The sequence below is a fragment of the Paralichthys olivaceus genome, chromosome 14 (genome assembly GCF_024713975.1).
Source record: "Paralichthys olivaceus isolate ysfri-2021 chromosome 14, ASM2471397v2, whole genome shotgun sequence".
Taxonomy (NCBI): domain Eukaryota; kingdom Metazoa; phylum Chordata; class Actinopteri; order Pleuronectiformes; family Paralichthyidae; genus Paralichthys; species Paralichthys olivaceus.
The window spans coordinates 18,941,893-18,968,829 of NC_091106.1; the positions used below are offsets into that span (position 1 = coordinate 18,941,893).

At 41.2% G+C, this 26,937-nt stretch overlaps 1 protein-coding gene across 7 annotated transcripts in view; it reads left to right on the forward strand.

Annotated features, from left to right (window-relative positions):
• cep170aa (centrosomal protein 170Aa) overlaps window positions 1–26,937 on the forward strand; it is a 35,056-nt gene that overhangs the window by 2,527 nt on the left and 5,592 nt on the right. For 4 of the 7 annotated variants that reach the window (XM_069538651.1, XM_020091421.2, XM_020091403.2 and 1 more), the window contains exons 2-15: window positions 7,228–7,287; window positions 7,498–7,634; window positions 10,432–10,521; window positions 12,084–12,162; window positions 12,301–12,359; window positions 12,479–12,710; window positions 14,158–14,295; window positions 17,240–17,413; window positions 17,832–18,137; window positions 22,331–22,678; window positions 22,827–23,107; window positions 24,508–24,600; window positions 25,102–25,219; window positions 25,364–26,911. In XM_069538651.1, the coding sequence (XP_069394752.1) occupies window positions 7,530–7,634; window positions 10,432–10,521; window positions 12,084–12,162; window positions 12,301–12,359; window positions 12,479–12,710; window positions 14,158–14,295; window positions 17,240–17,413; window positions 17,832–18,137; window positions 22,331–22,678; window positions 22,827–23,107; window positions 24,508–24,600; window positions 25,102–25,219; window positions 25,364–26,911 (3,571 nt within the window). In that variant the 5' untranslated portion in view covers window positions 7,228–7,287; window positions 7,498–7,529. Of the gene's footprint in view, window positions 1–3,309; window positions 3,460–7,227; window positions 7,288–7,497; window positions 7,635–10,431; window positions 10,522–12,083; window positions 12,163–12,300; window positions 12,360–12,478; window positions 12,711–14,157; window positions 14,296–14,917; window positions 15,069–15,493; window positions 15,634–17,239; window positions 17,414–17,831; window positions 18,138–22,330; window positions 22,679–22,826; window positions 23,108–24,507; window positions 24,601–25,101; window positions 25,220–25,363; window positions 26,912–26,937 lie in introns of those variants that run through there. The other 3 variants (XM_069538652.1, XM_069538654.1, XM_020091436.2) reach the window with 3 other exon arrangements.

Consider the following 26,937-nt stretch of genomic DNA (forward strand, 5'->3'; position numbering starts at 1 on the left):
TTTTGGGGTGTAACATATTCCCCTGTGAGTTTCCGGTATTTTGTGCTTCTTTCCATTGCAGATATTGATCTTGTATTTTGGCAGTTTCCATTCCTATCTCTCCTGTCTCCCCTCTGATTGTCCTGTTATGCTAACGTTGATGTTTTTTTCCCTCGTCCTAAGTGCCAGTGTGGATTTCAGGGTGAGAGTGTTCACTATTTTTGTCTGCTGCAGAGGTTATTGCTGTGGGCAGCTTAAATGTTGGTGCCATCATCAACGTGGCAGGGTTGGCTAAACACTAATATTCCTGTGAAAAGAGCCACGGGTCAGTCATTATCTGCTCAGCAGGGGCCACACAGGGCCACAAGACCACTGACCAGACAGAGCATACTTTGGCTTCAGTAGTTGATTTATTCAGTCTTATTGACGACTTTAGTGAGGAGTAACTATATTAACCCAGTTAAAAATATTTTTTGTAGAAGACTAAAATTGGCCCACTGTTATAATATGTTATTTCGTGTTCCAACATTTCGATGTTGAATTTTCAGTTTAGCACTTTTATTTATACTCTGCTGCCATGTCCTGTTGAGAAAACTAGCGTACCTCTGAATATTATCTGAAAAATGTCCACCACGCTCACATGACTAAAGAATTATTCCTATACGCTGACAAAATCAATGCTGTTTCATAGTGTGGAAGGGCAGACTGTTTTTTTACTTTAATGCTTTACAGTTCTCAACATCCATGAAATCTAACTTTCCCTATGAAGGTCTATAGATCATGTGAAAACGCAAGGGTCACTGAGCATGTGGTGGGTTTATTTCTTAAGGTCATGGGTGTGCTAGGTTGTGTATGGTAATAACAATGAAGCAGGCCGGACGGATGCTGGCTAAATGGAGGTGTTTGCTTGTTTGTTCCTCTCACCAACTGCTCATGTGATGTGAGCGGCTGCTTTTCAGCACCATATGGTCTTTTCCGCTGCACGGAGCAGTTTTTTTTTCACCCACATGCTGCATGTCCCATATAAACCACATTAACACACATAAAGCCAGACATACACATACACACTCAGGTTTCTGCAGACTTGAAGTTTTATGCTGACACCATAATGATTTATTATCCCCTGCATGGTGCTATAGTCCTGTCATAAAGAGATTAATGTTGGTGTATAGTCTTTATCTGGTTGCTTAAATTATGAACTCTTTAATTGTGTCATTCAATAGCACAAATGTTCTTCTCTTAATGAAATTTTTATTAAAAATGTGTAAGTTCTTTTTTTAATTTACTGGATTTAGATTTACAAAAGCATAGTGTGGAAATCATGACTCATTAAATTGTCATGAAATGTATTTTCCATTTGATACTCATTGCTATGCTGTTGTTCATGAGCAATGTTTCTAACATGTGATGGACGCAAAACTGGAAGAATACAAATATTTCGGGAGGAAAAAGAGGTGCCATGCACGTAGAAGACTGAGGCTAAGATGTCAACTTGGAAAGCAAGAGCTTTAGGCGATAACGACAACACTGATGCAGATGTAAAAACTTGTAACTTCTGCAGTGGAATCCTGAGTTATGTCCATGCTCTACCCAGAAGCCATTCGTCACCTGAATGTTTCAGAAAATGTTCTGATGTGTTGAATGCGTTAGTGTAGCATGTTTGTGAATGTGTGTTTGGGAAAGGCAGGCTTCAGGTAATGTTACATGTCTGAAAACAGCTTATGTGTATATGTCAAAACTTTCTGCATCCTTTCAGTGAGAGGAGGCTGGAGCATGCTTGGTTACGATACCCACTACATTCAGCCTTTATGATGACAAACTGAAAGTACAGACATACTTATCAAAGATATCTGTCCACAGCCATTGTTGAGGGTTTCTCTGACAAATTACCATGATAACAGTCATTCCAGGTTTGAGTGGTTGGGCAAAGCAAACTGGTTGTTTCGAAAATACAAAGTCAAAGGAGTTCCCTTCAGCAGAATATATTTGTTCTTTGTTGGCTGAGTAGAGGTAAAGTAGGCCAACTTGATTCAAATGTCAAAAGGAATCAAACATTTTCAGACTGACATCCCTGGAGCTTGCTCCTTTGTGCACCCAGACCATTTCCAAAATACTGTATTATTAAACTGCTGTCAAACAGAAGTTACGTGATTGACTGGCAGCCCTTGATAAATTCATTTGTTGGGTAAAATAACATACAAGTGTGATATAAGCATCACAAATGCAAACAGAATCACTTTTTAGAATAGTACATCAATTGAAAAAGAATAAAACATTTAGAGCCAAAAGTGTAACAAAGAATAGCTCCTACAACCTACATAATATTGATTATTTATGCCAAGGAGGTTATCTTTCTGCCCCTGTCTGTTTCTGTGTTTGTCAGCATAAAATAAAATATTAAATGGATCATCTATGAGTGTGTGCAATTTCTAGCAGATCCAAATAAAAATCCAGATCAAGCAGATTTAAATGTGGTTTCACAAGGGGACTGTTGGGCCTTGGTGGAGATATACACTCAGCTGAGGGCCATTCTAGTTCAGCCTGTTATAAGTGGCTGGTATATCGTTACAGCAATAGATTGTATACCTCCTCTTCTCCTCTTTTATGTCTAAATCTACAGTAGAATTAACCATTGGGGACTAGACAAGCCTTTGCCTGTCTGTCCGTTTGTCTGTCCAGAGGGTATATGGTCGTCTCACCCTGAATCTGTTGTCTGCTTTTTTTCCTTTACACCCCTCAGGGTCTGTAGGCTTCTTTGCTCCCAAAGCACCTCTGGGGTAGCTAGACCACTTCATCCTCCCTTGTCTATTACTTATAGACTTTGAAAGACCTACCTGACCTTGCACCAGCACTTTCAAGAGAATGGGCTGCTTCAATGTGCTTTCCTGTTATTGGCTTTCATATACCTCCAAGGTGTTGTCTACCATCACATACCCTCTTTGTTACCTTATTCCCTTGTTGCAAAGCTACAATATTGATTACAGCTTTATTGTTAGAACCAGAACTCCAGGTCTTACACAAAGTGTTTTGAGAGTGGATCCTGACTGATGTTGATTTTTGGGGGTCGACGGCGACATCTATATTTTGGCTATATTCAAAACAAAGCCAATGGCAATGATTCCTAAGATGTCTTTATCGAACTCTCATGACAAAGACATTTGATTGTGGCTTGAACTGTTTTATAAATACATTTTAACTTTAAATTTAAATTTTATCCAAAACATAAACAGCTGAGAATCTCTCTAATCTTAAGAATTATATTTTTTATTATGTTAGGCATTATCTTTGCTACTAAGTCGTCTCTGCTCTTTTCTTTGTCTGCTCAGCCAGGGAGGGCTATCACTGCTCAAGCTACTCTATCCACTGAGTGCTATTTATATCAGAACAATCAGGTTTAGCTGTAAACACGAAGTGCATCATCTTATGTCTACTGGAGGATTTCTCCTGGGAAGCAACAACCAGACATGAACACTGATAACAGTGAGTGCCTGCAAGCTTTTCTTTCATCACTATTGTACTTTATCTAACTGACAATGTAGTTATTGTGTTCACTTCTGTTTCTCCATTAAATAAATGCACATAGGGAGTGCCAAACATGTGAGTTCTATAGAATTACCATGAATTGTTGCTGTGATATGTTTTAATGTAGCTGCACTGAGATTAAGCTCCATTTTTACAATGTAGGCAGACAACCACACCCTTACTAGGGCTAAGTTTGGCTCTCATCATAAGACCAAGCGGAAATGTATGTTGCGGGAGTATGAGTTGTCTCCCTGTCTGTCAGTCTTTTACTCTCTCATCGTCTATCTCGCTCTTGTTTGCTTAGTATGTGGGTAAATGTGTGTGTGGAGGCTACACATAGCAGCTGTCAGTGTGTGTGTGTATGTGTGATGTGGCGTGAGTCAGCTATCAGGGTTATGATGGTGCTGTATAATGGTCTGGGAGGTTAGAGAGAAAGATCAGATGAGTAGTGCTGATGGTTACCAAGCTGTTGCATCATCCCGGGACACTCACTGGAGCCAGATGCTACGTGGAGAGCCGCAGCCATGTGCAAAGAAACACATGAGCTGATGACACAGAATTAACTGGTGCTCACTGACCTAACTTCCTGAATCCCCTCAGCTTATATTTGTAAGTGGCTGGCTCATCATGGCGGGAAGAGATTTGAACTGTTGAAAAAACAGATGACTGCTTAAGTCACATTTTGCTGGAGAGCAGAAGCATGGCTGTTAAAGCAATTAGTCACTGCTGATCCAAAATACTGCTTTATTATAACCCTACATATTTTTAATTTTTGAAAATCTAATTAAATAATGGCAATTTTTACATGTGCTTCAAATCTGTCCCCTTTGTTAGTGTTTCCCTGAGCAAACACCCTTACTGCAGATGATGTGTGGTTTTTCAGTCGACAATTTCAATTTAACTACTTGGTTGATTTGGATTCAAACATAAATGTCTACCATAGAAAGGGCTGTGCACGCTTCCTGTCCTTTCCCTCTCCCCCATACAAAGAATTCACAGTCATCTTGGAATAATCCGGCCCTTTCACTCCTTTATTCTGTGTGTATGTGTGTGAGTGTGTGGAAGTTAGTATAAGTGAAGTTCAGGGTGTGGGAATTCCTGCCAAAACCATGAGGTAGCTAGAATGCTGCTGAATGGAGATGAGTGGGAACCAGGACTCTTCGTTTGTTTTCACTAGGAAACACAGAAAATGTCTATAACCAGTATTTATAAGGATTTCTCATAACACAAGTATTCAAGACTATTTTACATTAGCCATTCAGGAGAAAAAACATTAAAAAAAATTTTTCGCCGTTGATCTTTGTAATTTGTACGTTTTCAGTAATACACCTCTCTTGTAAGTCAGAGATAGGGAGAGAGAGAGATATGTCCATATCTATCCCTAACTATCTGTATGGACATCGCTTATTTTAAATGAGAAAATATGTTTTTTTGAATAATTTAGGTTATCTCAGTTTTAAACACGAGGGCTTCAATGAACACATGTAAAGCAGACATTATTACCTTCTCAGCTTCCCCTCCTCTGTTAGACTAACCACTGCATTCCTCCAGCTGTGCCATTGCTTTCATGTGTTATAGCGAGAAGGTTCTTTGGATGGCACCACACAGGCTGGTATGCATCGTAGTCAGGCTCCTCAACCACATTCTCATTAACCTTGCAGTGTGCAGTGAGTGTGCAGTGGTTATTGAGACGGCAGGCTCTCTGATGGTTTGGTTACAATGAGGAGGAGCGACCACAGATAATTATAGTGCTGTTGTTCTGCTTTCTCTGATGCAAGCATGCAAAGTAAGTGGTTCAGTGTAGCATCCAAACACAGTATTAGTTCTATATATATATTCTATAATATTCTATATAGAGAATATGATGGGTCATGTGGTCATGTTCATATTAATGATGACAAAGCAGAGGATGATCATAACTGTTTGAATTTTGGTAAATAGGTGATGTTTGAGTCCTTTGTTACTATAATTTAATGTATTACATGGTCTTTTTTCATGAGTAAGAAAAGTCTTACTCATTACTTTTTAATGACATTTTCCCAGGTATTCCTTTTCTCTCTTAGCCCACACATTTCATTATGCTCTTCACAGTAGAGCAAAAATGACAAAAATATATTTCAAGGAAAGACGTACCTGTGACTGCATGTTGCAACAGATCACTTAATACTTATATCACAGTACTTTTCAGCTGCCTAAAATGTCTTCATTGAAGACGTCACACATCCCATCAAAGTGTTATTGGAATGAAAAGCTGATTCATTTGACATGAGAGACAACTGTTTATACAGTCACGTTCCCAACAACGTCGTGCAAAGAACCATCAGAGGTGTGCAGTTGATTAAAATGTTACCCAGGGGATTATTGAGTTGGTATACGAAGTACTTATGAGGTCAAGTGAGCTGGAGCTTAGCTCAATAATCTGTAATTCCCTCTCTGATGGGCTTTTCTTGGCACTTTTTACACACGACGTAGCTCCTGTTATTTAATGCCACATGAAATTACCATAAAAACCTCCCTTTGAAAGCTATGTTTAATCTTGAAATAAATCATTATGCATTAAGCATTAAAACTGTCTAAACCTTGGTTTAAACATTTCAAAACAGACAACAGGCTAATTGTCATCAAGGAAGAAGATTTACTTATGGAAAAGTTTATGGTTTCAAAATTTTGCATGCATCTGCTCATTCAGACCAAGGCACTCTCATCGGCCATTAAACCAAACTGCTAACATGCTAAGTAGCCAGTCAGTTATAAAACAGCCTTACACAGGGTTTCTGCAGGGTTATAAAAAGTCTTTCTTGAAAAATGTAATAATCTCAATTGTAGGCCTTAAAAATTCTTAAATATATCAGATTATTATGCATCAGGTCCTAAACACAGCGACTCGCATAGTCAGAATTGATCACAATACACTTGGATACTTATAGTCTCTGTAGTCTGCAAGATCTCTGATGTATCTTGAAGGGTCATTCTCTACCAGGCTACTTCACTTGAACTTTAATTATGGGGAATTTAAATAATTTAGGGACTCTGATATTCCCTTCATTTCTGTCGTACTTGATGTATGTCTTAAATTTAATTCAATATGGTCTTTAAAAGCTCCTGAAAAGTCTTATATTAAACTTGGTAACCCTGCAGGAGCCCTGCACACAGATAACATGTCGGCTGAATGTTAGTTCTACTGAATGTCGTTCTTCCAGGGCTGGCTCTGACCTCCTTTCCAGCTCATCTGAGGGAGAGCAAGGGGAGGAGGGAGGCAGGAGGGAACATAAATGTCCTGCTGGTGAGGCCGGCCAACATTCCTACATCACTTCCTCCTCTAACATCTGGCAATGATCAGGGCAGGCAGGGAGAGAGAGGGAGAGAGAGAGAGAGAGAGAGAGAGAGAGAGAGAGAGAGGCAGGAGGCATCTCACTGGCTGGCTCAGTGTTCATTTTCGGGTGCAGACCATGAGGCATCGCATTGCAAGACCGCCCACTCGATCTGATTCCCCCTCGCTGCAAAACAAAATGAAGCAAGATGGAGTTTTTTGCGTCAATGTATCTCCAGTACTTTGTTTACAATTTGCATATGATTATGTAGGCTAGCTTTTCATATGTTCTGTCATACATCACTGTTTAGTATATCATGATGCAAAGTGGTTGTATGTGTTTGCCTGCATGTTTGAGTATGAGCTGAAAAAGGAAAAGAAAGAAACTAAAAGCTCCCTGTTTCTTCTCTTCTCAGGATGGCCTAGCGGTGTTGTGCTGTCAGTGGTCTATCAGCAGTGAGCTACCTGGCCCAGAGGTGGGTAATACAACTCACCAAAATATACCCAATTCATTTTGAGTGTATGTAACAAATATATTTAGTAATTATTCAAATTTGCCTCCATTCTGAGATACAACTTCACTTTCAGAACTATTTCAGAAATTTAAGGATTTAACTTGACGTACTGAAATGATACGATAATAAGACTCAGAAAATGCATCTGTGTATTTGCTCTTGTCCCAGTAGGTGTGTACCAGAGGCAGCAGCAGGTTGCAGAGATGAGTGTGACCTCCTGGTTCCTGGTGAGCAGCGGGGGCACTCGCCACCGACTCCCACGGGAAATGATTTTTGTCGGGCGGGATGACTGTGAGCTCATGCTGCAGGTGAGAGCACGTTACACACCAATTTCTCCACTGACAGCAGCCTCATCAGTCTCAGTAAAGCAGAACAGACAAAATATGTTTTCACTTTGAGAAATTGCTCTCCTTCCCTGGCTATTCAAAGAAAAATATCTCGTCTCATGCATCCTGAGTCTTAGTCAGTTAAACATGAAGATGTATTAAGATAATATGATAACTTATAACACACAGAGCCTGACTCTCATTTAGATTCCTCTCCGTCAAATAAAAACACTGTTGACCTCTCTCTGATCTATTTACTGAGCTAGACTGAGGACACTGCAAAGGAACCCTTGTGTTGTGTTGTCGTTACAGAGCATGCTTATATGTCCTCATGTTTGTCTGCAGGTTTGCGTCACTGTGTGTACTGAAGTGGTGTCTTGAATCCAGAGACCACAGTTTGTGCTCATGTGTACCTCTGGTCCTTGCGCTATTAATAGAAAGTGGGGCAGATAACTCTTCAGTTAGATCTTATCTGGCTGAGTCAGTTGTAGTTGTGGGTAGAGGGTGCATCTATTACTGCAGCACCCTCTGTTATGACTTTACATTTTGAGAGAAGGTATTATTGGCTCCAGTGTCTGTCTGAAAGTCAAGAAAACATTCAGAAGTAATTGATATTTGTTCATATTTGTTTCTATTGTTTCTCACAATCTCTCCCTTTTTTTGAGAAGTTGAAGGACTCATTTTTAATGTGGTCTCATTTGTTCTTGTGGTGAGATTTTGTTTTGTCTGCAACAGAACTGAAAAAACATTTCGATTTTTTTTTTAATGAAACTTCACTGTAATGTGATTCAAACAGTGAGGTTGTGCCCTTTGATACCTTGGGTTTGTCTCTTTTTGAACGTTTTGTAAATCCCAGGGGATATGTTGTTATTTTTCCAGTTGACCTACATCCTCTCACAGTCATGTTCTTTCATGAGGGGACTTCAAGAGAGCAGTAATAAGGACCATTTACTGAAGCATGTAGAGTTGTGAACGTGTGCATTTTGAGCAGCTCCTTACAGTTGTCCTCCATGTGACTTTGTTAATGTACCATGGTGTCATCACATGGCTGTACAAGGGGCTTTTGTCATCCTGCTTTAAACACAAACATTTACTTGCAGACAATCAAATTTCAAATGAATGTATGGCTGAGAATGATCAGTGTTACATTGTTTTTGTTACATCTTGCTAAATATACCCGCTGCTTGGTTTGCCATCAATCTCATACTCATACAGTTTTGACAGTTGTACTATTCACAAACTGTGGCTGGAATACATTCATCTTTTTTGTGTATTGGAAAAGGGAAGGCAAAGTAAATACAGGAAGAGAGTTACCATGATATCAGCTTGAATCATTTATATTTTTACTCTGGGTAGAAGTTAACTGGATATAATAAGTCATTGAGGATTTTGCAACTTGCTGCAACTGGTCTGAAGTCTGTGTGTTTGTGTGTTTGTGTGTGTGTGCGTGTGTGCGTGTGTTGTGTTTTCCTGTCTCTATTTCTTCTTATTTTTCCTGCCCATCCTCTTCTTTTTCCCTCTCTTTCTTTATTTCTTGGCAACAAAGTAACAAAGTTATGAACAAGTTTAAACTTTAGTTGTGTTGTGTAATTTCTTAGCTACGTTGAGCCACTCTACGTTTGTGTTCTAAGTTCTAAGCAGCTCAGTTGGTTTCTATCTTTTTTGATCTCACCTAAGCTCACTACCATAATCTTTTTAAAGGGCGACTATAGCTTTGCTTCTTTTGGCTTTAATTTAGAATTATCTTGACACTTCACTGACTACAGCATGAATGTGCCATCCAGTTACCTTCTTTTGTTAGTGATTGGTTTGTGGGAAAGATTCATACGAGGACTAATTATGACTTCAGCTCTCAGGAATGTTCAAGTACAATTAACTAGATCCAACTACACAAATTACATATTTTTTGGTTTCAATCATTTAATTTTCAATCCAATGTTGTGCAGTTTGTGATTCAGACAAAGTGATCATTCATCATTTAGATAGTATTAGAGAAAAGGGTAGCTGAAAAAGGAAACGAGTTATTGACTAAGAAATATCTTATTTTTTTAGAAATGAGAAAAAAAAAGATCCTTGATTCACTGAAATAATTAAAATAGCTAACGCAAACAACAAAAACAAACAACACCAGGACAAGGTTCCTTGTTGTATCTGAAGGGCGCTCTAACATATATTTGGAGACAACAGCAAATTTTTCCCCAGTCAGTGTTGATGCATAAGTTCTATGACATTGATACATGAGAGGTATTTTCCACAAATCCAGATTCCACAATACACCGTTTGCAATTTATCCTCAAAACAGCTGATGGGCTCATATCTGGACACCTTAGAAAATCAATACATTCACCTCCAGCCCCTCATTACACCACTGTTCTCCTTTACGTGTATTTATGTGTGCATCTGTGTGTGCCTGTGTTCAGCTGTGCATGAATGTGGGGGTATCAGTAAAATGTGGGCAGTCTGAGACATTGAAATAACTGCAGACAAGGATTTAACTTGATATCATAGCAAATATCATACATAGTAACATTGAGACTCACGGACAAGGTTGCATTTTTAACATAGGATTCTCCTTGTTGCAGCTCAGGTGTTCAAAAGGCAGTGTGCTAATTCTAAACAGAAATTTAGAATTAGATCAGCAACAATAATAGAGTAAAGCTTACATTTTTCACTGCATGTTAAAAAATTCGGAACCAACGCCATCAGATCTTAATGACCAGATCTCATTTATTACATTAAGTCCACGACACTGGGTTAATGCGTGTGTTTTTCTTTAAAGTCCCGCAGTGTGGATAAACAGCATGCAGTCATCAACTACGAGGGTGGAACTGATGAGCACAAGGTCAAAGACCTTGGCAGCCTGAATGGGGTGAGTACAAAGATAGAAGGAAAACAGAACTAAGACAGGACAGACAAATAGAGGAGAGGGGGGAGGGGGGGTCAGATGATGGATGAAGGATGGGTTTAGATAAGAGAATGAGTTTAAGCAGCTGGAGGACAGAAAAAAAGGTTTAGAGGAAGATTGATGGAGAATTCGAGAAATCAAGAGATTAAAAAAAGACAAAAACTCCAAAGACATTCAAGGTAAAAGTAGATGTAGATAAGGATGGTTGAGAAGGGTTAGAGGTTAACATATTTTTGGCGGTCAATGGGACCTATGACCCAATCGATCTCTGTGTCAATGAAGATTTATATCAGAGCCAAGGTCAATTTGAATCTAAACCTAATTATGTAAATAGCTACTTCAGGGCATAGTCTGTGATTTACATTTTGACCACAGGGTCACTCTGTCTGAACTAAAAACACTTTCAGACCTGCTGCAATTCTTAAATAGATGTTAGAAGAGAGGCCATGACAACAGTTAAATCAAAATTGTGTAAACACAACAGGGCAGTTGGCAGGAAGGAATCCATTGTATGAGCAGCAGATGAGGAATGCAGGGAAGTACATGTACTTTATTCAAATAATTAATACAATCTGATTATAATCACTTCAGTAAAGCTGATATATTTCTAACAAATAACATTGGGTTTTAAAAGAGTTGTAAAAAAATGGTGTGGATATTCTGACTTCTTTCCAGATGATGACTGTGTGTGAAGAAACACAGTGTATGGTCTGTTTCAAAGGTATTTGGGGAAATATGGTAAATCTCGAAGTGAAGCTGAGGTTGATTACGCAGGTTCAAAGAGATCAGATACATCTTAACACACACAAAAAATCCATGAACCTTCCATGTGTGTCTTTGACATTGAAGTTCACTTAAAGACATTCACAGTTCCCTCTTGCTGTTAGTCATATGTGGTGATTTAGCAGTCAGCCACAGTCCACCAGATTGGGAACATGCAGAATGCCCTCACATCCTCTCCAGCTGTCAGACAGGAAGCCACAGTCAGAGCCACTTCCTGCTGTGTCATTAACCGTCCAGCATCTTTAGTTGGACTCAGAGGGAGTTTTCTCCTGCTGAGTCAGAAATTAGGAAGAGATTGGCCTCAGTAATGTTTTACTATAACAGCTGAGCTGGCTACATAGATTGATTTCTTATAAAGAAACACCAGGATCAGCTAATTCAAATGTTCTCACTGACAACATGCAGGTTTCATTTTACTGTCTGGTGTAACATAACTTATAACCACGAAAGGAAAATCCTAAATGAAGAGTTGGTTTTTCCACTCGATCTCTAGAAAGCTAACTAACAACAATGCTTAATAATTATTCACTAAAGCAATTCCTTATTCAAGGTAATCACATTTTTTGTTGTTATCTTCCTTTCTTACTTTAGGTCTTTTGTTGCATTGCAGCTTATTAGAAATAAAGAGTTTTACTGTTTTACAGATGATAGATGATTTATTGTTTATTTTATGTTTGGGTTATTGGTCATTGTTGATTTGAATCACAGTCTTGTTTTTTTCTTGTCTTTTCTTGCCACTGCAGACCTTTGTAAATGATGTCCGCATCCAGGAGCAGATGTACATCACTCTGAAGTTGGAGGACAAGCTGAGATTTGGATATGATATCCTTTTACTGTATGAAATGTGTTTTTTTACTTTACAGATTGCGATAGTTAATTATTAAATGTGTGTGTGTGTGTGTGTGTGTGTGTGTGTCATAATTCTGCTTTTGTGACCAGTATTTCCTTAACCTGTCTCACATACCAACCTGTTCACGGTGGTGAGAGGAGAGCTCACTGTGCCTGAGGAGGCTCTAAAGGCAAGAACAGACACACACACACATACACAATCTGTTGTGTATCAGTGGTCACCATGATACACAGCTCTTTTATACTCCTGTAAATCATATCCATTGTTGTATTGTTTATCTCCCTGTAGCATGAAAAGTTCACAAGTGGACTCCAACTCGGCAAGAAGCCATCCAATGGTGAAACCACTAATACCGCTACCACTAAGTCTCCCATGAAGACTCCAACAAAAACATTTAAGTCCCCCAGTGGTGGCGCCCCGAGGCCAGCGGAGAAGAGCAGAGGAGCAGACGGGGTCACGTCCTCCAAAGAGCCACCATCTAAACCTGTGGACGGTCACAAAGCAGAGGACAGGACAGGAGGTGAGAAACACAGCAAAGGGGAAATGAAAACCTGTCTCAGTAATGATATTATCGAATCTGAATTTTTGTTGTGCAATGTCTTTTATATAATGTGAATTAATGAATTGTACGTGTATGTGTATTTGTCTCACGGTTTTTATTATTTCTATCTCTTCTGTAAATGCTTCCGCAATTGTGTTAATCCAATTTCATGGTCCATATTTGAAAAACACAAAAACATACTAGTTAAATATATACACTGTGATTTCAATCTGTGCTCATGGATTTCAGGGAGGATTTCCTCTCAAAGAAAACACATTTTCAGACAGAATATTGTGAAATAAAGTGTGGTGGGGTTTTATTTCAGACCAGTAGGGGGTGAACAAGCTCAAAATCACACAGTCATTCTTTGATATCATGAATGTGGTTTAGGTCTAAGGGTGTCCTTCATAATCTCTGACCAAACTAGGGTGCTAGCAGGGGTCCTGGGTAATCTCCAGATGTTGAAACAAGGCCACATGGGGCTTGTGTTATTGCACAGATTTAGCAGTAACAGGGTCAGAGTGCCTGCATAATGCAAACCCATATGCCAGCACTACTTCTCCTAAAATAGAGTACAATTCACAGACACGCACACATATGGATAAAAAAAAAGCAAATATACATGTACAGTGTTGTAAGTCACCCCATCTACTGCTCATGCTTTTAGTGACAACCTCTCTGCGGTTCTAGAGGATATAATCCTGCAGCATTATTACTGTAATACCAGGCCTCACCCAGATATTATACCTCACAGAGCACATACATCCTGTAGCTTTTATATAGAGTACCCCCAGTTACTGCACTCAATTTGGCACATAGCATCTATAATTATCTGGATACACTGTGATTAAGTTTACACATCTCAGGATAAGGGGTACTTAAAGAAAGTAAAGGGAGAGGAGAGTAATTAACACAGGATGAGATGTACTCTGGCACAGTGGTCTAAGAAGCAACATCACTGGTTCAAATCCGACTGGAATTATTTGTGGCGTGTCTTTCCCCTTTCTCTTAGTTATGTTTCCTGTCACTTTTCTACTGTGCTGGTCCAAATCTGCCACAGGATGCTTGTCCCCTGTCAACTTGAACTCAAACAGGGACAGTCAGGCAAACGGAAAGTCCCTCTTCCATTCAAAGCACGTGTGTCTGTGGGAGAGATAGAGGAAGAGTATCATAAAGAGAGCATGCACATGTGTGTGTGCCCATCTTTTTTGCTAAACTTCTGAAAATATGTCAATGGTGCAAGTCCCGACAAACCCATACGCAAAGAGCAGCTGTGTTCACTTTGTGGCACCATGACACAATGAACAGTACCAGAGTGTGTAAAGTACATAACAAACATGACAGGCCCCAGTCAAAGCTACAATGAAATGTGTCCTACTCTGCTGGGCTTTGTTAAACTGTGTCTGCATGTGTGCATCTGTCTCAGGGGACATCGCAGCTCTTCCTCGTGGAACCCCTCTGTACGGCCAGCCATCTTGGTGGGGGGATGGGGATGCGGATGACGAGAACTCCTTCAAACAAGACAGCAAGTCATCCATCAAAAAGCCTGACGGTGCCATTTCAGGTAGGATGCATTTCATTTTTAAATTTCTGTCACACACATCATCTCCTCATCACAATAGTACTCACATAGAGTAGAAAACACAAGGGCAACAATGATTTAAATGGTTTGAAGTCCATATTATCATATTCTTAAAACATTATAAATGTTATATGATGCCTCTATATTTGCTAAATATCACCACCTTCAAATTGGACTGCACATTGACTCGAAAGTTAAATGTTATTGGGTTAAAAATCGCAACAATCCAGAACATGTACGTGTAACATCCAAGTGCACGCAAAGGATTTTCAGAGCTGGAATTTGTGTCCGTTTGCATGCAGTATGTGTATGTATGGTGACCATTGGACTATGGTGGGGGGGGTCCCTGTCAGAGGAACAAGATTAGAGGCTACACCAATAGTAAAACAGCTCAGTGATACAAACTCAGTCTGTGCCAGGCTCATCTAGTGTGGACCAGTGTGGTCAGAAGGAGTGGGGGAGGTTAATCAAACACTGCAGCAGACAGAAGCACTCGCAAATCTCTCATCACATCTGGGTGGATACTTTGGCATTGTCTTCACTGGAGACTGTCTGTATCAGCTCTTTTAACATTTAGGAACTCTATCTGTTTGTTTGATGCAGATTTTTCTAATGATTTAAGCTAAGCATTTTTTATCAGCTAGAGTGAAATTAGAAAGGACTGATTTTGGAGTAAATCTGTGCAAGCGTGGCAGGGTGATAGAAAACCTTTCCAAAAAATCGGATGGGATTGGCAACCTCAGTCATGGAAGAGGGTGAGTGGCATTTTGCCTTTTTGACTTTGGCTTTGGCCCGAAGTGCAGAATGGATGTAGTGATGTTGGATTTGTTTTGTGAAGCAGCATGCTCCAGGAGGTGTTGCACTCGTGTATTTATGTAGGTTAAATGCATAGACTGTATATAAGCTTAAATGGACCTCATCATTAGAACAGGTTCCGATCAGCCTACATGTTTTTGAAATAGTTTGAGCACAGCTTCTACATCTGTTCTAATAAACTGTTAGAATCAGTTTCAGCAGAGAAGAGGAAGTGAAAAAAAGAAAGAGAGGAAGTGATTTTGTTTGTTTGGTTATGTGTTTTCTGTGTGTGTCAGTAAAGTTAGATGTGTGTCTTTCTCCTTCCCACTGAACAGGCTGTGTTGTCAGAGCTCCCTACACCCCTCCCCCTGTGTATTGTCACTGGCTGATTGGGTTACGCCATTGCATATATCTCCCCTCCAGTCCTCCCAACACACAAACACACTCCTCCACTCATTGTTCAAACAGACCCCTCTCCCACTCTACACTGCAGCGATCATAAGTTAACCACTCTCTAATTCCCCGGTAAGTATCACTCTCAATTCCATATATTTCAGTCAATGGAGCTGGGAAAGATCTTTCAGTTTTAATCAACTTGTTAGTCACACATCTACTTACATTGCATTTGCTTTACTACCTGTGGCACGTTTGAGAACTATGTGTTCAGTTAACAGTATTAAGCTCTCAAGAATATTACAATCTGACCATTTGTCAGGCCGGACCATTTTGTAACTGTTGAATGTCCACATGTGGTGTCATTAATCTGTAACTTTGTGCCTGTTGCAAGTTTTACATTTTCTATGTAGTTGACAGTGATGAAAAACACTAACACTATGAAGTTTTCCATGTAGTTTTCACAAGCATCATTAAACCCATTCATACATTTTCACAGAAATTCATATGGGTGCTTCTCAGACAAGCCATGTAACCTATGATGGCATATGAGGGGAAACTCTAATATACAGGAACTTTAGTCACTTCATAATTTCAAGCAAGGAGCAAATACATTGAAATACCATATCATGGTTTATGTACATGTACAGGGTTGTTGTTGGATTTTAAAGCCCCCTGAGAAATGTGAACAAAGTCCTGCCCCTATGTATAAAAGTTGAAAATTGTTTGTCAGTCTTTTTTGCGTGGTATTGCTTTCTCTGTTCAGTCATTGCATCTTGAACCTCATTCAACATATTTAATCTACCTCATATTTGCACCCCCTTTTTAAATCCATGTTGTAAATCCTCCCAAATTTGCAGAGCAGCTTATGCTGGCATCCGCTGATCTCGTTTCAAAGATGACTCCAAGTGGAAAACAGGCTTTTTAATTTAGGGATTCGGTTTCTGAGAAGATTGTACTTTGTCCTTAAGTCATATTTTCATAGTCATATAAGATATTACACACAATTCTTTCTCTTGTTATTGTATTCTGCAAAGTCAGTTTCTGTTTCTTGTTTCTCGTGTGCCAGTTGCCATATGTTCCTGCGTTTGCTCCCAACATGAAGCAGATGGCCTCTCTAATTTCTGAAAGCATCATTTATCATATTCAGACCCCACAGAGGCTCTGTTTGTTAATATGAACAGATGAGAAAATAAGCACTTCATATTGTGAGTGCACCAGAGCACACGTTGTCCTGACTATATCTCTGAGAGACAGTGAAAAAGACAGACAGTCACAGACCGTACTTCATATTTGCATGTCTAAATTGTATTTGTAGTTTGCCTCTACACCAAGAAGGATACAGTAATTCTGATTTTAAAAATGAGACCCACTTGCTAAAGATCAGACCACAACTGAATTTGTCCATGTAGGGCTTATGTTGACCTTTAACTTCAAACTTCTGATATTGAATCATAGAATGAATCTGTCACTGTGGCTTTTCAACACTTGGATGTTTTGTTATTAAACTGATTAATGTATGTTTCATGCTCAAGATTTGGATAGAAGAAGATAAACTGAGCAAAATATTCGTATGACTACTCCTAAGTTTAGAGATGACACATAAATCCACACAATTTCCCACATTAAAAAGTTTCTTCTTTGAAGTTGCTTTGCCATAAATATAAGTCTCACTCACATACATCAACATTGGAATCATTAACATTTCCAATGTTTTTATGTGTTTTTTCAAATTCAGAGAGCAAAGAGGCACGTCGAGGGGAGAAGGCGAAAGAGGACGGTATACATGCGTCCCCCGTCCACGATTCCAGATACTGTGAGATCCCTACCAAGGAGGGTCACATGGCCAATAACGGCATCCATGAGATTCCCACTAAGGACACAGAAGGCAATAACATTCTCAGCGCTGCAGGTCAAATATGTGTTTAATTTATTCCAATTTATTTAAAAAAAGAAAGAGGTGACTAGTTGTGTATTTTTGGTCATTTATATTTTAATTAAGGGTAAGGTTATTGTGTCTGTGACAGATTAAAACTATTGTTGTTTGTAGTAATAGAGCAAAGATTGTAAGTCTCTACTGCTTTTAGTCTTGATTAGTATATTTATGTATGTGCTGTTCACATTTTAGCCACATGAAGTTGGTTTTGAGAAATATGTTCTGGCCACTTGTGTCCTGTGCAAAAAAAGCAACTAATCTTCAACCAAAGCCATTAGCTAATTTTATTATATTTGGAAAACATCTGTGTGTTTTTTAAGAGAGCTTCTTGTAATAAGTATTATTGACTGACACTGACTGACACAGTAACACAACTGCGATGTCTGCTCCACAGCTCAAGGTCATGCCTCCTTCACCATAGAGTTTGACAGCACTTCTCCAGGGAAGGTCACCATCAAAGACCATGTGTCAAAGTTAACATCTGACCACCACAGATCTCGCTCCAAGAAGAGTGGAGCAGGAAGTGGAGGCGCAGGAGGGAGGGACTTGAGCACACTTCAAGCGGCTATGATGGCATCAGAGAGCAAAGTGGCTGATTGGCTGGCCCAGAATGACCCAACTCTGGTGCGCAGCGAGTCAACAGAGGACGACAGCAAGAGCATCAAGAGTGACGTGCCAGTCCATCTCAAAAGACTGAAAGGTGGAGTTTTTTTATTTTTCCGTCCTCAAAGCTACAGATTGTTTAAAAGTTTTTGCTGTTCTCGTTTCTGGACGTGTACTTTCATTTAGCCTGTATTCACATTTCCTTTTGTGTCCGTTATTTAACTAGAATAATGATCATACGAGTTATACCTTAATTTTACATGATTTAGCACACTATCAATAACTATCCATTTGTCTCTTCAATTATGTGAAGACTGCGTAGATTCTTTGTTAGGAGCAGGGGTTGTTGGCAGTGGTAACCAAGTCGGGGGATTAGCAGCTACCAGACAGAAACATTTAAACCCCTATCTACTCCTCTAGTGCTCTGACAGCCAATGACAGGGCTTAGCAGCATAGCAGAGCCTCCATTGAATTTCACTTTTTCACCATTTACAGACACATTATCCAGTGCGGAGCACATACTCTATGCATGTACTAATACACGGCAGTTAACACCTGACTAGAAGCGCTTCAGATGCAGCTTTTTGTGAAAAAGAATTTCTTTCGCATTGTAATTGTTGACATCTGAATCTTCTACTTATACCTCTGTGGGCTTGTTGCTATGTATCTTTGGGGTAAGGTTTGAAATTGCTGACTGTAAATCACATTTGTCACTATGGTTCTTTGTTACCTTTACCATGCCAGGGTTTTTTGTAAGAAAGGCCCAGACAAAGCAATGCTTGGCTTTAAGCTGTTAGTAAATAGAGTTTAAGTTTAATGCTAAGCTAAGCTATGGTAGACTACACGCTGGTCATGAGTTAATTAAATGGAGGCCAATTTATGATGCTGTTGACATGTATGGGGGAGGGACCAGCAGCCAGGAGCTGATGGAAGTGGAAGCCTGTCAGGAAACAGTGCAGGGCAGGGAAGCTAATTCAGTAAATGGACGTAGCAGAACATGCATGACAACTGGCTGACAGAGTGGCTCACCTAGTGAATGTCTATGGGTGAATGTCTGACTGACTTTGGGGCTGCTAGAAAGAGCAGTCTTTGAGATGGTGTTTAGTCGATAAAAAAAGTGAGGTTGTGAGATGGGTTAGAGGAAACATAAGAACCACAGACAAGGAAAAGGAGAGATGATCAAGGAGGAATAGAGGCAAAAAGAGGATGAAGAGGGTTGGATAGAGGACAGGTGGATGGTTGTATGGAAAGCTGTCTATTAATGCCGTCTGTGGACACATGAGGCACAATGAAACAAGCACAAGGGGTAGATGGGTGACAGAGCGAGGATAAGAACCTCACTGTAATGCTGAGAGCAGCAATTAACAGCAAAGGTTGATTTAACAAAGGTGGAGAAAGGAAGGTAGAGTGAGAGAAAGAGAGAAAGAAGCTTGCTGCCTGTACTGCAGTGTGAGTGGAATGGGATGTTGAGGAGAGAGAGAGAGCAGTTTTTGGTAGTTGTTATAGAAACAGTGATCAAATGATTGAATGAACGAATACAGATATACATGTAGAAGGGGCAAAAATTGCAGTGTCTCTGTCTATGTGTTTGCGCATGTGTGTGGGTGCGTGTGTGTGTGAGTGCATGCGTGCGTGCGTGTGTGTGTGATGGCTGCAGGAGCACTTGGAAAATGCTCGTCTTTTAGCGCTGACTTGTGTGGATTTGTGTGTCAGAAATTTGTCGAGTCTGTGTTTGCTGCATGTGTGTGTGTTTGAATCATGCTCAGTGCTGATCTGCAGACGAGCAACGCGGCATGTGCGAGAGGACACATGTGAGATGTGCGTAGGGTGTGTCATCGATGAGGGAGGCAGAGAGGGAGGCAGAGGTTTGGCGAGGAAACTGATCCACAGCTTCTGATTTGTAAGCAGTAAGGTGAGTCTTTGTTTTCTTGCTGTATGGAGCATTGCAGAGGATTCATCTTTATACTGTCTATTTATTCTATCAGTTGTGGAAGATGAACCCTCATGCCTGTATTGTTGTAACATCTAAAAATCTGATTGTTTTCCTTCCCAATAAGATTCTGATCATTGCAGTGCTTTAGATGAATATTCTCTTCATTATTAAGATTATTTACTGTGAGTTGATAAATGATAATTACTTCCTGCACAACTGACATTATTTTCAGTAGCAGGACAAAATTAAAAAATACACAAGGGTTGAACATCAATGTTATATATGCGTATTTTACTACTTCACTGGATTGTATGATCACTGTATATTTGAGGTTTGCCTGTGCAGCTGTGTATGCATGTCAAGTAAGTCCATCCTGGTTCGAGCACTCAGTTTTGTGTGTGTTGTGTGTTGTGTGTGTGTGTGTGTGTGTGTGTGTGTGTGTGTGTGTGTGTGTGTGTGTGTGTGTGTGTGTGTGTGTGTGTGTGTGTGTGTGTGTGTGTGTGTGTGTGTGTGTGTGCGCGCGCGCGTGTGTGTGTGTGTGTGTGTGCGCCAGCGGCAGAGGCCAGCTCCACTGTGAGTCATGGTGGGGCGAGCGGGGAAGAGCACTGGACTCTCACAGACACCTCTGTTCTCTGCTGGCCTTTGCCAACGGCTCCTTTGTCTGGGGCACATAGCATGAAAGACTTGCCTCAATCTCTTGGTCTTATCTGCTGATCTGCCTGAGCTACTGTAACGCACCGCTGCTTTCCTTTCCCATTCCTCGTATGTCGTCTTTTTCTTCTCTTTAATGAAGTGCATGCTTTATCAAATTTCAAATGGTGATAAAAGGCAGGGAAGATAGAGGAGGAGGTCGATGGTGGAATGTGACAAATGAGCTGCAGAATATGCCCTAGGCCACAGAGTCATTGTGATACCCCAGTGTAGAAAGACTGTTCAGAGGGGCACTCCAGTGATTAATATTGTTCTATGCTAGAGGACTTGTTAAAGTCAAGCTCGAATAATATTGGACCTAGCAGTTCCTGCAATGCATATTGTCTTTCACTAGACTCTTTAATTTCCATATTTAGTTATGCAGCCCAAGCAGAGACAAATCTTCGTGACATTTCTTAGACTTAATAAAGTTCCTCCACAAAGACATTATCCAACTGACTCCTCTGGCAGAGTAGTTCTAGCATACTCCCTATAAATACACAATGCAAATACCCATATTAGTGATGATGTGATATGCTGATTCTCTCTGAATTTGGCCAATGTCACGCCTTGTCAAATGTTCTCATTTTCCAGTGTCGAGCGTTTATATAATATTCCATGAATTTCCGACATTATTCTACACTTTGTCCTTCAATGATCAGGTTAGTAAGACAAAAGTGCAGTGACATCAAAATAGACTGATTCAAACTCAGTTTGGTTTTCTCTTTCGTCCTTTTTAATCCACTTTCTCTCCTTTCCAATCAGCCCTCTCTTTTACACAGCCTCTATCCCTGTTCACCCTCCCCTTTTCTTTCCCCTCTTTCCTGTCACCTCCCCTCCTATCCCTGAAGCCCCACCATCATCACCCCCCATGCACACACCAAACCACTTACACACTTTCTTGCATCCAGCCTCCTGCTCCCCCTCCAAGTTCTCGTCCTCCCCTCCCCCTCTTTGCCCCCCTCTCTCTCTCCCTCTCCCTCTCCCTCTCTCTCCCTCTCTCTCTCTTGCTGTCAGTGAAGTAGGCAGGGCCAGTAACTGTGTGGGTGGCATGTCTGGATTAGTGTTGCACTCTGTCTGCCATCGTACTGAGAGGACAGGCTGATGTGACCCCGACCAATGAAAATGTAGAAATAGCAGTTTTGTGGTGGGTAAGCCAAGCGTAGTGAATTTACAATCTGTTATGCATTTGATTGATTAGAATCAGGCCTCAGCTGAAAGTTTATAGATTTTGAGCTGTAACGGTTCCCAGACATTGTTTCGTGTTGCTGTGTCCACAATGGATGTGCTTTCAGGATGATGTGGTTCTATGCTTTGGTCAGTATGGGACTTTTGTCTTCATCTTGCTCTTGATTGTTTAATTCAATTTAATTTAACTGCCACTCACATTGTTGTACTGCACAATACTTCTGCATTGTATCTTTTTGATATACAAAAGCTGCTTTCTATTATGCATGTTAAAATATGAATTCAATAATGTTGGCTAACATAACATCCTACAGGTGATAAGTACAGTTGAAGTATTGAGGCCGTAGTTGTTGTTAATTGCATTTAAAAAGGACCCAGGTAAACAAATTCCCATTTTACCGTTGTATGTTATGAAGTGTCATAAGAAACCTTTGATAATAAGCACTTTGTTAAAAACATTTATTCTATTTCCCTCATAGGCAGCAAGCATGAAGATGGCACCCAGAGTGATTCTGAAAATGGACTTGGCCTTCGTTTTGCCAACCGCCGCCATGCCCTTGAGGAACGTCTGAAAGCAGCACACGGCCACGTGGGAGCAGGAGGTGGGAACGTAACAGTGAGCGGGTCCCGAGGAACTGGCCCCCGCACTGCCTTCATGATCGAGTTCTACGACGAGGAAAACCCTCGCAAGCGCCGGTCGTACTCGTTTTCCCAGACTGCACCCCTGCTGGGGGGAGGAGCTGGTGGAGAGGGACTGTGTCCTCAACCTCCATCTCATCCTAAGGTGTTCAGCATTTCCACCTCTGCTACCACAGCCTCAGAATCAGGTAACAAAAAAGGAGTTATGATTAAACATGTTACTTAGTAGCTTTGTCATTCATTCACATCTAGACCACCTTTGACATTTAATCTGTTAATACAGGTTGTTCCTGAAGCTTTTTTCTCAGTTGATGTATTTCTGCTTGTTCCTGCTAGGTAAAACCCCAGCTCCAATACCGGCTACAGTGACTGCCGGGGCTCCTACGGCTGCCCGTGTGCTGCTCAAGCAGAGGTCTGAGGACTTGAGTATCGGTCGGAGCTCAGCCAGTACCGGGCTGGCGACAGGGAGCCCCACCAGCCCCAGCGAGGAAGCCTCAGTCGTGGGGAAAGTTGGAGCTGGAGATGCAGAGGATGACCACAGTGATAAAGGGACCTACACTATCGAACTGGAGAACAGGAACCCAGAGGAAGAAGAGGCCAGGCGCATGATAGACAAGGTAGAAATGTGCACAGATGTCAGCCACTACCTTCCCAAATTGGATTGCTTCTATACACAAACTTGAAACACTGTGTCTTTACTGCAAAGTTTCTGATTTACAACATTATGTCATGTATTTGGAATTATATTACAACAACTGAAAGATTGAAAATTAGCTTTTGCATATTTGTCCTGCAAAGAGGGCAAATAATTCATTAAAGCCATTTTCATTTATTACAAGTAATAACATTATTACATTTTAATTGATTATCACTTAAAGTTATTCTGCATTGACTATAAAGGGAAGAATATGACCAAACAGACCATAGAGAACATAATAGTCTAGTATTACCTCTTTTAATGGCACTTTCAAGGTTAGCGAGTCATCTGAGACTATTTAATTTTTTTCCTCTAAAACAAACCTATGATCTCTCTTTTACCCTGCTCGACAACCACTCCATCCTTTCTGCCTCACTGGTAAACCTAATGCTTCTGTAATAGCCCGGAGAGACTTGCTCTATCAAGCACTGACTTTGTTTTATCAAACGATGCTCCAGGGAGGCAGAAAACCCATCATCACAACTACTGTTGCCTCTGTCCTGTACAGAGCTGTGTGAAGGTCACAGAACACATGTCTGAATGGGACAGTGAGAGAGAGACAGATAGTTGCAGTTGTTTTATGGAAAGATTTAATACATTTTACTTCATTACAAGTAATGTAGGAATTTAAAAGAGTACAAAAAAAGGAAAATCAGACTAGACAGTAGTTTGTGATGGTTTTAAATGGCCACCTTGTAGATTTAGAAGCTAGAACTTGAATAATATGTAGTGAAGTTGTTTCCAATAAAGTTTATTGGAAACTCAGACATATTTAAACTTTACTAAACATCATCTTGCAGTGGTACATTTACATTTACATGTTCTATACAGGTGGATATAATTAGCAGGGTGTATTTCTCTTCAGTGTTAGTCTGAGTGCATTACATTCAAAACTGGAAGTATTGTTATGTTAATTCCTGTAATTACTGACGCTAATTAGCACACTGCTCACAGTCTGTCCGCTCGTGTGTGTGTGTGTGTGTGTGTCTGTCTGTGTCTGAGTGTGTGAATCGTTGCCATGGTGCTCAACTATCAAGTGCAGATTGTTGTTTGAATTTAACAGCATCTTCTTCTGGCTGTCCAGTTCACTTTTGTTCATCAAGAGGACTGTAGAATGATATTAACATAGTGTTTATATCTCACAAGGGCACTTCATTTTCATTACAAAGTGTGCTGCAGTGCTTTTGAACATGTACAGAATAAAGAGTAATTTCACATCATGACAGTACATGCATACATAATTCCATGCATTATACTTTAGGATAATCTTTTGCCACATTGATCACTTTTGTTTCTTTCTTCTTTTTCAACTGTTTGTAGGTGTTCGGTGTTCATCAGAACCAAGACTCCTCTGTTCTCTCAGACCTGGAAGGAGAAAGAAAAGGAAAGGAGACCAGAGAGACAGGGAAAGAGGTAGATAACTGTACTTTAACAGCTTATGTGTCCAGTTTATTCTTCTACTTCTTAAAATTCTTTAGTTTATTAAACTAAGATTCATCGCTGTGTTTTATCAACACTCACATGTCTTGACCACTACTCTTCTAGCCTGTTAATGGGAGTAGGGTAGTCTAACCACTGACTGACCTAGATCATACTAAGATGAGGACAGACATGCTCAGCCCTCCAGGCAATTTCATAAGACTGAGGGGAGGGGACTGTGTACAAGCACTGAAGGCCTTTCTATCAAGTCTTTTATACCCTTTCTGTAAATGAAATGAGCAATGTGTTGCTGTTCATTGTCTCTAAATAAATCTTCTCTATCATCATGTATTACATTTCAGATGAACTCATTATTGTATATCTCCCCCTTTGTGGCACCACTAATTTACTTAACTCCTCTTTTATCTATTTTCTCACCCCTGTCTCCATCTCTCTTGTGACCCCACCCCTCACCTCCCTCTGTTGTGCCCACAGGCTCTTACTTGTGACTCAAGCTGGGTCTCTCAGTGGGCCAGTCTAGCTGCAAATCAAACCAGGACAGATCCAGAGGGATCGGGAGCGGAGACGGCAGCCTTTGTGCACAAAGAGCAAGGTACGTCACTTGACTATCAGTATGTGTAGTATGTGCAGGTTCTAAATTAAATGTTAATTGTAAGTTACATTTGAAATCACTTGTGCTTCTAAATTATATGAATCTTGCATCTCAGTTAGCTTAGTTTGTGTTTTTGTTCTTCAGGTGTGGATGCCTTTGAGTCCGGTGCATCACTCAGCAGAGGTGAATCCTCCTCCAGTTTGACCGACCGCAAGCGCAGGACCCTCCCTCAGCTCCCTGTGGATGACCCCCGAGCTAAAACCAGCACCAAAGCTCTGAGGTCTGAGATTGGGGAAAAACAGGACACTGAACCCCAGGAAAAAGAGAACAAGGGAGACGGGGAGTCCCCTACTCCCACGATGACAAGTAAACGTAAACAAAGCTCCACCTCCTCTCCATCCAAAGCTTCTCTTAGAAACTCTGGCAGCTCGGAGCGGAGAAAGAGGTCACAGGAGAGGAAAGAAGGAGGATCAGGAGAAGACAAGTCAGGGAAGCCTCTAGTACGCCAGGGCAGCTTCACTATTGAGAAGCCCAGCGCTAATGTCCCTGCAGAGCTCATCCCACGCATCAACAGAGGCGGCAATGGGCGCGAGCGCAGTGACTCTGTGAGTAGCATGGATACTGCTACACTCCTCAAAGATACAGAAGCTGTCATGGCATTCCTGGAGGCCAAACTGAGAGATGAAAACAAACTAGACCAGAAGAGTAGTAAAAGTGGTATCAACAGTTCTGGCTTCCCCCCACGGACTGACTCCATCTCTCCAGAGTCAGATGTGGACACAGCCAGTACAGCTAGTCATGCAGCAGGAGAGGCAGACAGAAAAGCAGCAGCTGGTAGTGTACAAAAACGTCGTTCCTTCAGCAGCATGCACCGGGAGAAGAGCAACATGAGCACTGCTTCAAAGACCAGCGTCACCAATGCAAGTGCCCGTGAGCGCTTGGAGAGGAAGAGTAAACCAAGAACTGTGGAGGCGACAAGCCGGACTGATGCACGGCGTTCTGTTCAGCCATCTTCAGCTTCCTCCAGAGCCCGTCAACCTTCACTGGATCTCACTGATGATGATCAGAATTCTTCATTCCCCATCTCTGATATCCTCTCCTCAGACCAGGAGACCTACTCTGGGCCGCTGGGGCACTCAGCACATGGACGTGGCTTCGATGATGCCCTCCATTCCAAACATGATAGCAGGTCTGCCAAGAACTCCACCAGTGGTTCCTCCAAAACCAGCCGCACTCTCCAGGCAGCCACAACCTCCTCCATGAACAAGCAGGCCTCACTGCCACAGCCAAGGCCCACAAGAGCCTCCCTTCTTCGCCGTGCACGGCTGGGGGATACATCTGACACAGACCTGGCTGATGCAGACAGGGTGTCTGTGGCCTCTGAAGTGTCCACCACCAGTTCCACCTCTAAACCGCCATCTGGTCGCAAGGGGTTGTCTCGACTGGACATGCTGGCTCAGCCGCGCAGGACCCGCCTGGGCTCCATCTCAGCCCGCAGTGACTCTGAATGTACAATGACCCGCAGCTCCACCTCCTCACCACGCCTGTCAGCTGAGACTGCTCTGCGCCTGGGTCTGCGCTCATCAACGCCCACAGAGAACAGACTGACACCCAGGATGAGGGCTAACAGCGTGTCCAAACTGAATGAGACCAAACCTAAGACCACTACAGCTGGATACTGCTCGCCCACAGGTGAGCACTTAAACAACCTATTCAGA